The sequence below is a fragment of the Pelobates fuscus genome, chromosome 2, assembly GCF_036172605.1.
Source record: "Pelobates fuscus isolate aPelFus1 chromosome 2, aPelFus1.pri, whole genome shotgun sequence".
Classification (NCBI taxonomy): domain Eukaryota; kingdom Metazoa; phylum Chordata; class Amphibia; order Anura; family Pelobatidae; genus Pelobates; species Pelobates fuscus.
This window is the reverse complement of record NC_086318.1, coordinates 410,533,913-410,547,430: the sequence shown is the minus strand read 5'-3', so window position 1 is coordinate 410,547,430 and position 13,518 is coordinate 410,533,913. Positions and strand designations below refer to the sequence as shown.

At 34.2% G+C, this 13,518-nt stretch overlaps 1 protein-coding gene across 22 annotated transcripts in view; it reads left to right on the top strand.

The window, feature by feature from the left end:
* The window catches only part of NRXN1 (neurexin 1), a 1,100,495-nt gene that overhangs the window by 1,067,620 nt on the left and 19,357 nt on the right, over positions 1 to 13,518 (top strand). For 14 of the 22 annotated variants that reach the window (XM_063443955.1, XM_063443962.1, XM_063443949.1 and 11 more), the window contains one exon: positions 7,618 to 7,708. In XM_063443955.1, the coding sequence (XP_063300025.1) occupies positions 7,618 to 7,708 (91 nt within the window). The remainder of the gene's footprint in view (positions 1 to 7,617; positions 7,709 to 13,518) is intronic. The other 8 variants (XM_063443956.1, XM_063443963.1, XM_063443954.1 and 5 more) reach the window with 1 other exon arrangement.

The following is a 13,518-nucleotide window of genomic DNA, read 5'->3' as shown; positions in this document are numbered from 1 at the left end:
CCTCCGGGCCTCCTGCTATAAAAGGAAGTGACTCCCTCGCGGCCGGCGTTTGCAAGACCGGGTGAACCGCGAGGAACCGAGGAGACATGCCGTCCGGACGGATAAACTTCTAAGTCTCTACCTCTCTCAGAGGTAGAGGCTTCAGGTACCCTGACAAAACCAGATCCTCGTGCACACAGACACATTTATATACATATACACACACACAGACTCATATACATACACACACATTCACACAAACACACTTTCTTTTCTCAGCGAGAGCAACACAAGCGGGAGTGGAACTTCATCTGTGAGGTTCAGTGGTTTGCTGATGGGATCTCTGTTCACTGATGGTCCATCTCTGCACTAATGCCGGGGCTGGGGTGACGTAATCAGTACAGGGTGTGTGAGGGAGCTGGAAAATCAGTAAAGAGAGATCCCATTAGCTCCTTAATTGCCTGCTCTGAAGCTACATACAAAAAAGCTGCAAGACAGGCACCTGGTGCATGGAACCCACCATCAGCAACACGTCAGTCGGCAGGTACCTGTTCTGGTATGAACGAGGTCCTCTGTGCATCCCTTGCTATCTTTCACCAAAGGCAGATTTCCCCTAGCTTAGTATACTTCTGATATGGAGTGATATACACTTGTCCCTATATCTTAAATTCATGTCTATGTTTCCTATGTGCAAGTACGAATTGTGACATGTCATACCATACTTGTGACTTATCTACAAAAACATGTACATGTGTCCTTTAAATCCATTTTCTGCATCATGTGAATCTAGACATTTTCCTGGAGGAATTGATTCTGCTTCAACTGGTTGTAAATATCATGTAGAGGAATGTAGATGATACAGTATTGAGATAGATACCACCCCTCAATGGCTTGTGGTTAGAGGTTTTTTTTGAAAGACCTCAGTGTGAAGAAATAGAAGAATAAGCACAGAACAATCTGCTAAAAAGTAGAAAAAATATCAGAAGAGTCAAATACACATAAGTCTAAGACACAAAATAACCTGGTCATGTAAGTATAAAACTTGTAAATACAATTTTCTGTGGTAGAATCTGTTAAATTAATAATTATTTAATCGCAAACCTTCAGATTGTAGAAGACATACCCATCACTATGTCATGTAAAATATGTAAACATTGAGCTTTCATTAAACTGATGACCTCTTTAGTTGCTGACCTCAAAATCTGTAAGAAAGTAGGTGGAGAAAGTGATTTCTAACGTTATAAAATAAGGAAAACATTATATTTCATTATAATGATGAGTTTACACTTACAAGAAAAAGGAACATATTCTCTTTTTTTTTGTTGATAGGGCAGAATTTTAATTTCCATCCATGATATTATTTTTACTTTCTAATTATGTTAATGTAACACTTGAATGAAGCAGAACGAGAAAAATGAAGGGTGAGTTAATTAAACATTCTACCAGATCATAAATGTCATTGCGGAAGTTTGTATTGAAGAATATTATGATGGTGGCTTCAGGACCCTTTGGCTAAATTTGCTAAATATATCAGTCTGTGTATGGATATTTTTATTGCTTGTTTTAAACATGAAAATGATTATTACATCACTGAGGTGGAAAATCTTTGCCCTCATGATTCTTAGAGTTGCGGTGATCATATATATTTTTGTATGCAATTACACTGTGCTATGCTTTCATAAATCATCTCCCTAACTACCAGTTGTCAATTTGAAGCTATGGTTATGTGCAAACATTCTAAACTGTACCTATCCAGCATGACATAATGCATATAAAAAGAATTAGATCTATTGTAGTGTCTACGCCAGCAGACTGCTTATGTTTCTATTCTAAATCAGCAGCTATAGATAACTTCTTGCAACATTGAACATGGGAAAATGAAATAAAAAATGGATATACTTGCTTAGATTCACTAAGCCATATTAGATTCAGTTTATTTATACAGCATGAATTCATCTGGCTAATAGAATATTATATTAAATGAACCAGTGCTACAAATCCAAAGGATACAGAAAGAGGTTGTTTTTTGTATCAGTATTGCACTGGAAAAATGTGTATATAGGGACAATAATTTAATCAAACATTCAATAATTATTTAAATATACGACAAATGTAGGATGTGCCACATCTGGGGGACAAAAGTATAATGACTTAATATTTTTATTTTTTCCCCACATTATTTTCCCATATTTCCTTTACATTCCCTTTTCCATCCTGGAGATACCCATTGACTGGACTCTTTCGGAACCTTATCTCTTTTTTTTTTTTGCCCAGCCAATTTAAAGGGACTCTATAGTCACCTGAACAACTTTAGCTTAATGAAGCAGTTTTGGTGTATAGAACATGCCCCTGCAGCCTCACTGCTCAATCCTCTGCCATTTAGGAGTTAAATCCCTTTGTTTATGAACCCTAGTCACACCTCCCTGCATGTGGCTTGCACAGCCTTCCATAAACACTTCCTGTAAAGAGAGCCCTATTTAGGCTTTCTTTATTGCAAGTTCTGTTTAATTAAGATTTTCTTATCCCATGCTATGTTAATACCTTGCTAGACCCTGCAAGAGCCTCCTGTATGTGATTAAAGTTCGATTTATAGATTGAGATACAATTATTTAAGGTAAATTACATCTGTTTGAAAGTGAAACCAGTTTTTTTTTTTCATGCAGGCTCTGTCAATCATAGCCAGGGGAGGTGTGGCTAGCGCTGCATAAACAGAAACAAAGTGATTTAACTCCTAAATGACAGTGAATTGAGCAGTGAAATTGCATAGCTTTATTTAACATATAGCTATAGTGTTCCTTTAATATCAAAAAACAGTAGCATGATTGGAAATATGTAACTTTACAAATAAAATAGTACATTTACAATCTTGATGGTGACAAAGTTTTTTCTTAACAATTTGCATTTAGTCTAAGATGACCTACCATCCCTAAATCTACATAAGGCCACATTTATTTATGGTAAGTTATATAATATAACCTCTACAAAAATCTTCAGCAACATATATCTATTAACTCCATCAGCTAGCTAATGTTTGGGTCTGGGTTCTGCTGTGGCGTGTATAGTGGTTTTGTCCTCCACAATGCAACATTTCACAGTGTCTTACAGATGACCATAGAATAAGCATTGTGGAATGGGAGATTGTCCAGATTAGGTTCCTCTATGCCTTTTGGAACTAAAGTATTCATGCAAAACATATTACATACACATTTCCACCCAGGATTGCTACTAGGTATGTATTCCAAACCACAATTATTGTAATGTTTATCTTTCATGGTATCATGCTAAAACTCACAGTGCCTCCATGTGAGTTATCTTGTAGTATGCAATATGTGATACCAAATGTAACAAGTTAAAATTTTTCATTGAAAACATTAGCTAGGTTTCTCAAATGTTGGCCCTCCCAGAACTCTTTGCATGTACTAAATGATCAGAGAATCATGGGAGTACAGCAACACCATGGGGGTGGAGTTTTAAAAATCTGCATTAGACTTTTAAGCTGTTTGTAAATGGCTTCTTTCCTATCTATGGTTTTTACATAGATGTAAAGCCGTACAATCTACATTGTGGAAGACCATTATATTCTATGAAAATTGGGCATACAAGTAATACTATTGAATCTAAATGAATGATAAAATAGTTGTCATGTTGAATGATAAATGTTGACCATTTGGGTAAGAACAGTCAGCTGTTACTTGTCAAATTGTGAAAAATGTTGTAATATATAAAGTGATATTTTATATTAAATACAATAATTTCAAAAGTTGTTTATCCAAAAATATAAAATTATTTAAAAATCTTATCCAACAATACTAAACTGAGGCCTATGTTTGTCAACCTGTATTTATAATATTTTCTCTTATTTAAAAATAAGTTCCTACATTTGAACTATAAACAAATAACGAGAAAGTAATTAAATTGTGTCTAAACTTAAAATGCCTTGCATTCAGTATGTTAATAATGTGCCTTAGCACCTTTTATTTAAGAAAACAAACACCAAAGCGAATAAGCTAAGCAGTTGACTTTGTACAGTGTGAATAGTTATTTATAGTATTCATAAATAGAACATAAAATTAGGATTCATCTGTTAAATATGTTAAACTCTTACATTATCAACACATTGTTCAATTTGTGCAGCATATCTATTCTTAAATTCTAGATTAAGTATATATCTCTAGAAAGGAGATATGTTGCTTCTTATCACTTGTATTTCTATACAAAATTTAATAAAATAGTTAATTGCAAAATGATATAAAACTTGAGAAATATTATTTTATTAATTAGCAGTTGTAATATAATTTACTATTGCAAGGCCAGCTTGTTTTTCAAGTATTTAATAAAATACTTGGCATATTTTATTATGTAGTGAATATTAGATACATTTTATTGCACAGAGTAGAGATACTATATGTACCCTGATATAAAATAGTAAACTACCGATTATGATATACCCTGGTGGAGTAGATTATACATTTATTTAGTTAGGGTATTATTTGGACTTTTCTTGAGTTACAGTGCATCAGTGTGAGTTGTTGAAAAAAATAGATATTAGGATAATCTTTCCAAAATGGAAAATAGCCTAGTTCGATTATTTGAACTAGTTAGTGAATAATTAAGTCTACATAATAATTAAAGGTTCCAAGCAGCCCAGGATCTGATGGGATGGTCCCAATGAGGGATATCTCTGTTTACATTTTAATTTATTTTCACATATCTCCATTTTCTTTGATATACCATAAGATATCTACAGTGATGGGGCTTCATTTAACATTTGCAGTTGTGCAAAGCCACTGTAGAATCGTAGGCCAACTCTACCACAGTTTTCTGGGCCTGGGCAGCTTTTATTGACTTACCAACTTCCTCCTTTTCATAAATGCCTCTATGTGTGCATCACCATTGTTGGAATGTGAATCACTGTCAAATCCCCGTCTTTGTCATGTCCACATCTGTCTTTCTTTCATACTTCCCAAAGTTGAGAAACAAAATTATGTTACTGGGGAACTATCACTTTACTTGAAATTACACCATATAATTAAACATTAAAACTCATCTGTAATTTGGAAATACAAAGAAGAAGGTGTGTCCCTAGGTAGAAATTGGAAAAATTCTAATTTTATTACAAGTATGTAAACAAATGAATAACACACATAAGGGTTGTGAGAATTTATATTTTTTAAATTTCTACCTAGGGACAGACCTTCTTATTTGTATTTCTATATTGTACCAAGGGTTACCCCCTTATCTGTCCCGGGTTGATCATACTTAATTAATGATTATTGGCTTCACCTTCTTTAACTCATCTGTAATTTGTGTTAACCTTGTCTATGCAATGGTCTGTTTTCTTTAAAATTTGTGTTAAGATTTAATCCTGTTGAAATTTAGTGAATAACAACATCACAATCCAATTTAGTTTGTTAACAGTTAGGGCACGCAATGCAAATGCGAAAGAGTTTATCGCAAAGATTGACAAAGAAAACGCAGTGCAGGAGAAATGGTGTTGATTTCTATATTTAATTTTCACATCTCAAAAATATATCTTTGTTAAATATAGAGGACATGTAAAAATCCTGGGACGCGACGGCTCATTTTCAATAAATAAAATAGATTATTAGCTAATCAGTGCAAATAAATATTATACATATATTCACATATCCCACAATAATTAATGTAAAATTATTTATTGATAATTTATAATTTATTTATATATTCCAGTATTTTGACAAATATGTATTGCCTATATTTTTTTTTTATTTTACATTAAAATTTATGTTAATTACAAAAATGATTTAATTTGAATTATTTTGTTTTCTTTTCTTTTCAATATAAATATTTCCTACACTAATTCATTTAAAATAAATCCATGCTTTGCGCCATGTAGTAGATGTTTGTATGATGCATATTGAATAGTAATATTTTATAGCTGGAGGCTGACTGACATATACAATTTGTGACACGTTAACGTATGATATGTGTATTACTGATCTTCATAAAATGATTTGCTCCATTTTGTGTTAGAGAAAGCCTTCATCCCACAGTATATTCACATTAACAACTTCCATTAATTAATCATCAATGACAAAAATATAAAAAAAAAATATATATAAAATCTTTGGGTCGCTGTTGCATAGAATTAACAATAGCCAATAATGAAGTCTTCAACAAGTACGGATGGCTCTTTTCCATAGTCATCTTTTATCTAACCTAATGTAATAAAGAAAGAACTTCAATGCTTGTCACTTGCTGCCTTGTTTTTAAATGAAGCTACTTTGCATCTCAAAGTAAGCACGCAGCAAGATCCATAAGTATTTCGCAAGCATTTGGTATGGCGTTTTCAAGAATAGGCCATCAATATTGCATGAAAATTAACAATGCCTTCTAACAGATGAGTTCAGTACTATACCCCAAAGCTCCAAAATATTTTATGAACTTGTTACTATTTCATCTTTTCACATTTCGATACATCTCATCCCATGGTTGCAGGAAGTTGTCCTCATTGTTTTTGCAGATACTGATGTGACCTATTTTTGGAAGAAATACATATTTAAATAAATACTTATACATACTTTCAAATACCGTATGTTATCAACTTAAAGACACACCATGATATACAACTTCAAAGTACAGTGACTTTAATTTATTTTAGCACTGTTCTGATCATATGCTTATTATTTATTATATTTTTTTTGAAGTTACACTTTGAATAAAGTATGCTAGAAATGTTTTGATTATTAAGTATAACGTGAAATTAAATACGTAACTGAATTATAACACTGCCGTTTTTATTCTTTTAAACTGTTTTTTTTTGTTGCTCTTTTAAACTAGTTTTTTCTGCAATTATTTAATGCAACATGATGCAGAGATATAAAAAATAATTGTCATTAGAAGTTTTTGTATCAGTTTATTGGTATTCGCTCCTATAGCAAATTAGCAGACTCCTTGCAGTACATGAAGTAAATGAGTTTACCTGAAAAGAGATATGGATAAAAAAATAAATCTAATGCTAACATTGAAGTGCTTCTATTAATTTTGATCTGTACATGTCATTCATCATCACAGAGGACAGTCCTCTGGAGAGTATTAGCACGATTACTGAGACAGTTAAGTCCTACATCTCTAACCAGCTCACTGTTCCTATCCCTTTATTATAATTAAATTGAATGTGGCATTAGTCTCTAGAGAATTTCGAGATCAGCATCTGGTTAGAAGAGACTAGAATTTTACACATTCCATAGCAAAAGACATGTACATAAAAATATTTGAACTTTATTATTGAGCCAATACTGGCATAATGAAATAATTCCTGTTGTTTAATAAAAACATACCCTATTGTGTGGGTTCTGCTGTACTGTGTTAATGAGGAACTGTATGCATGTCAAAAAATATAAGTTGGTACAGTGTACTGATTTCATTTACTATAATTTATGAGTTCACGTGGATATTCCTGGCCTAATAAAGCTGTTTTATGTCTACTCTGACCATGTGTAACTAGATGGACAGATGGACAGACACATCTAAAGACAGACAGACAAATATATATATAGTTAGATAGATATCAGATTATTATCTCACCAATGATGACTAGATTGTATAATGATGACATAGGCTCAATTAAATCATAACTGTATCATTTATGTTTTGCAGAGTACAGATGACATTTTGGTTGCTTCCGCTGAGTGCCCCAGTGAAGATGATGAGGATATTGATCCGTGTGAGCCGAGCTCAGGTGGGTTAGGTTAGTCAACTTTCTTTTACTCTTTTTTTCTTTGATATGTTCCATCCATGTATGCAATCACAAATATAATGAAGTAATGCCTTCATTTTATTGCCTGGCATTTACAATTCTATGAAACAAAGATGGCCAGTACCTTACAGGCAATGTTTATTGCATGTTTATGGACTATTCTACTTCTTAAACAAATACTGTTATTGTTGGAATTATTTTGGATGCAATTAGTCTTAAATATAATTTGAATTGTCAGTGTATGCCACAAAAATCTAGTGTTTTAATAAATAGCACCACCCTCTGTAATCTTACATAATCCTTTTAACTAAGCCATTCCTTTATCATCCGTTCCTAAAAGTAAAGTTTAAAGAGACACTATAGTCACCAAAACAACTTTAGCTTAATGAAACCTTTTTGGTGTACAGATCATGCCCCTGTCTAACTGCTGAATTCTCTACCATTTAGGAGTTATATCCTCTTGTTTATACAGCTCTAGTAACACCTCCCTGCATGTGACTTGCACAGGCTTCCTATACACTTAGTGCAAAAGGTCATCTAATGTTTATACTTCCTTTATTGCAAAGTTTGTTTAATTTAGAATTTCTTATCTGCTGCTATATTAATAGCTTGTTAGACCTTTCAAGAGCCTTCTGTGTGTGATTAATGTTCCATTTACAGAGCAGGAGATAAAACATTTGGAGTAAGTTAACATCTGATTAAAAATGAAACCATGTTTGTTTTCATGAAGGATATGTCAGTCACAGCCAGGGGAAGTGTGGCTAAGGCTGCATAAACAGAACCCAAACAAATGTAATGCCTAAATGGCATGAATTGAAAAGAGGCATGGTCTACACAATACAAAATTGCTTATTTAAGCTAAAGTTGTTTTAGTGACTACAGTGTCCCTTTGAGTCATTATTTATTTTATGACACAACAATAGAAAGGACTGTGCATGAAGTCAGGAACGTTGTCCAAGTCAGATTTACTGGAGAAGAAATATCACAATGTTTCAGCTCACAAGTGAGAATTTATCAAGTTTGATAGAGATTCCTATGTAAGCTGATACATTGTGTTTTTTCTTTTCCAATAAATCTGCCTTGGACTACATTTCTGTTTTTCTGCAAATTCCATCATACTGTTGTGTCTGCAAGGGAAGTATATATGCAGCATCTCGCCCTCTGGAAGTTCTACTTGTGAGGGCCTTCTTATTTGTGTGTGTACATTATTTATTTTATGGGCCAAAGACACTGCTTGCAATAATTAAGATCCTATAATGTGAGATAAGGAAATATTTTTATATTACTGTATAATTGCTAGATTGAAAGATAGGTTTACTGATGGATTAACAGGTAAAGAAGCTCTACTTTTAAACTAATGCTAAATTTATTAAAGGGACTCTCCAGTGCCAGGAAAACAGTCAGTTTTCCTGGCACTGCAGGTCCCCTCTCCCTCCCACCACCCATCCCCGGTTGCTGAAGGGGTGAAAACCCCTTCAGTCACTTACCTGAGACCCCCGCCAATGTCCCTCGGCGGTGGTTTTCGGGTCGCTGCCGCTCCTCCCCTTCCTTACGTCAGCCGGTGGGCGAGACTGATCCCGCCCGCCAGCCAAGGAGACCTCCTCATAGGAAAGCATTTAAAATGCTTTTCAATTCTTTCCTATGGGGAATTGAGCGACACTGGAGGTGCTCACACAGCATGAGGACGTCCAGCGACGCTCTAGCACAGAAAACTTGTGCTATAGACATGGAAGTGCCCTCTAGTGGCTGTCTAATAGATAGCCACTAGAGGAGGAGTTAACCATGCAAGGTATAAAAAACTGCAATAATTACAGTTGCAGGGTTAAGGGTAGTGGGAGTTGGCACCCAGACCACTCCAATGGGCAGAAGTGGTCTTGGTGCCTGTCATGATTCCCTTTTATTCCAGAAGTTTGGTCCTTAAGGGGTTAAGTAAACTGTGGTTTCTACATTCATTACCTGAAACTTAATATATAGAATAAAAAAAAGAAGAAACTACATTATGTCAAAGTGCTTCCATTAATGCATTGTGTTTTCGTTAATTTGCATTTATAGTGATACATATGGCATAATAATAAATATGAAAATCAAGTGTCACTTTCATATTTTTTTAAATCAAATTTAGATTGTAGTTTTAGTGTGCTTTAGCGTTCCCAAAGCAGTGCTACACATCTCGAAATGTACTGTAGACCTAATCTAGATCAAGAGTTCAAGTAATATTAGTCACGATACACACATACTTGTGTTTTGAACCTTTGCACACAGCTGTTGTAGATGCAGTTCTTGTTATTCCAGTTCACTCTGTTCTGAAACTTGTCATGCATAACAATGAGTGGGGAGACAAGCACTATCTGAATATCTAATACATGAAAAGTGAGGTGGAGTAGAGTTCGATTTTTTTTTTCTTGATCATTTTACCTGAAATATATGTATTCACTAAACAATGAGTTTATTTAGGCACTGATAAACACAAGAGGAAATCGCTAAATTATCATATAGACATTAAAAAGCTTTCAAGGTTATAAAGGCTAGAATCATTTTTATGTTTGTGTTTTTTTTTTATTGCTTTCTGGATAGGTATGCTATTTTGTTTTATCTTCACTGTAATTATCTGTATTCAATTTATAAAAGGATCAGGCTGGATAAGGGTGGTGATCACCAACCATGGCACCCAAAATGTTTGGGAATAATATGTCTCATGAGATTCTGTAAACCTTTCATCTTTAAAAAAAAAAATCACTGAAAGGCACCTAGACCACTTCATCTCAATGAAGTGGTCTGGGTGCAATGGCCATGTCATTTTAGACATGATTGTATGCCTAATGCTATAGTGTTCCTTTAAAAACAAACCAGGGGAAATTTGACATATTTATCAAAGCAAAAATGATGTTCTTTTGTTGAAAAGAGATATTCTGACATATGTTCTATTTTTTTTCATGGTTATTGTTCCTTTAGTACTTTGTACCTGTTTTTCATATGACCTATATTATAATATTAAAAACGAAGCCTTCTGTATCAGAAAATAAATCAAAATGTTTAGTAATAAACTTACTAACTATTGTTAATCTACACCTTGTCCCTCAGTATATAGCAAACCTACTATAGCTGTGAGCTGAGATCTGTGAGCTGTTGTCCAGTCATACCATCATACTTATTATTATTATCGCCATTTATATAGCACCAACAGATTCCGTAGCACTTTACAATAATACTTATAAACCAGCTACTCCCATTAGAGATTTTACCTCGGTACGGATATGAGATCACATTTGCTTACTTCCTGTGTACTTTTAAAACTTTACAGTGTGTTAAATTGTTTTATGTAGAAAGGTTAATTAAGTAAGCATGAATATAAATTAATAGCAGTATCCCCTAATCCAGGCAAACTAGCCAAGTAATATATATAACTGCTATTCTATTGTTGTATAACATAATAGAAATATTTTAAAATTGATACATGCATTAGGTTTTTAAACAAGTATGCTAGTAATTAGTTAGATAACTACGGTTTCACTGAAGTGATAGATTTTATGATTCATTGTAAAGTCTAGTTAAAAGAGCAAATGACACTTCAACATAATTGCATAATGCATTGAGAAAACATGCAATCATTATCTTAAAAAAGAAACAGCCAAGTGATTATAAATTTACATCTATGCTTAGAACAGCATGTATAGTGTAAGGGAAAAATACATTTGTTTCAGCTCCGATGTGGGGGCTTGGTCTAGATGAGTAGAACAGTAAAACTGTACTGTGTTTGAGTGGGTTACACAGCTTCACGTCAATTAAAATCACTAAAACAGGTGTAGTGCAAGAGTGTATAGCACAGGGCTATTCGATAAAATGAGAATCCAAAGTGAATTTCAAATTTAAGGCCAGAGAAGCATAAATTGAAGCATGGATGACTTATAGATTTTTCAACGTCAGCTACTTCAGCCAGAACGTTGTGAAATATGAAAACAGTTCAACTGTTCTCTTACTAAACATTATTTATGGATGCAGAATATATCTGTCCTGTGTTCCGAGACTTCGATAATGCATTAGATAGGAATAACAGCTCTGCTCTGGGTCACTGAAAGGTGCCTATAAGAGTGTTTTGTCTTACCTACCCCATACATATTTTTGTGAACACAATTTAAATGTTTAAAAAAGCAAACATTTAAAAACTAAATTAACCTGTCATATTAAGCCATGGTTAAATGTTCGGTTTGCCTACTCAATCATCTTTGTTGCAAAAGGCATACTCCAGATGTCAAAAGCACTTTATCTTGCTGAAATGCATTATGTGGGAAGAGTGTTTCCTTTTTTTATTTTGAAAAAAAATTCAGATTTCAATAGAAATTACAACAAAAACAGAGAATATGAGAGCTCTGAGAAGGAACAAAAGCTTGCCCTTTGGTAAATCCTCACTCAGGTCTCAAAATAGTTTTTGCTCACTTGTGCCATTACAGAGAGAACTAATTCCAAGGCATATCAGACTAGTCTCATCCATAACCTCAGGCCAGAACTGAAATTCCGGCAGGTTCACTCTGCAGAAGAGATACACCAATCTAAATAGAAATTCAATGTAAATTAACCTTGTTACACACTCCTGGCTGACAACCGGTTGTCAAACCCTCCTTGCGACTTCCTGGTTGCTTAACTCAGTGGGGCTGGACTCAAACTTCTTGGTTATTTAACTCAGTGGGGCAAAACTCAAACTTCTTGGTTATTTAACTCAGTGGGGCAAAACTAAAACTTCTTGGTTGTTTAACTCAGTGGGGTAGCAATTGCCTAGAGCACCTAACTTACAAAGAATTATCATTGAGCTGCATTGGGAAGTCTGTGATTGGACAGCCACAGAAAGTCTGGACTGGGGAACAAGGGGAGGACCTACAAAGGCAGCAGATGAGAGAACTGCAGATTTTATAGGCTATATTTAGATATATCCCAAATAAAAAGCATAATTAAACAAATGCTGATGTACTTCCAGGCTTTGTCAGAATTAGTTTGAGGCACATGTACCACAGTATGAGAAACAATGATTTAAAGGAAATCTTCAAATAGCTACAAAAGAGATAAATATGCAGCTCTACTTTCTTGTTCAAGATAATCGGTTTTCAAGCAAAATCTTTGTTTAGCTGAGCAGTGTTTACAGAAAGTATAAAATTAAGGGGACACTTCAAGTCACCAAAACATTTTTAGCCTAATGAAGCAGTTATAGTGTATAGACCAGGCCAATGCAGTCTCACTGCTGAATTCTGCCATTTAGGAGTTAAATCACTTTTTGTAATATGTTTATGCAGCCCTAGCCACACTTTCCCTGGCTGTGACTCACACACCCTGCATGAAAACACAATGGATTCATTTTCAACCACATATAACTTATTTTAAAAGCTTTTATCTCCTGTTCTGTAAATTGAACTTCAATTACATACAGGAGGCTAGTGCAAGGTGTAGCAAGCTATTAACAGAATTTGCAATAAAGGAAGTATAAACATTTGATTACTTTTTACAGGAAGTGTTTAGGATGGTTGTGTAAGTCACATGCAGGGAGGCATGACAAGGGATGCATAAACAAAGTGATTTAACACCTAAATGGCAGAGAATTGATCAGTGAGACTACAAGGACATAATCCATACAGCAAAACTGCTTCATTATGCTAACATTGTTTTGGTGACTATAGTGTCCCTTCAACTATAATGGAGTGTAAACGAATATAAAACAGCTGATGCTTTTGGTACAGGTGCCTCTTAAAATAAAAAAAAGAACCTCTCAAATGGCAGCACTTGTAGTTTTATTTTTGTCTGTGAATGACAGAGAT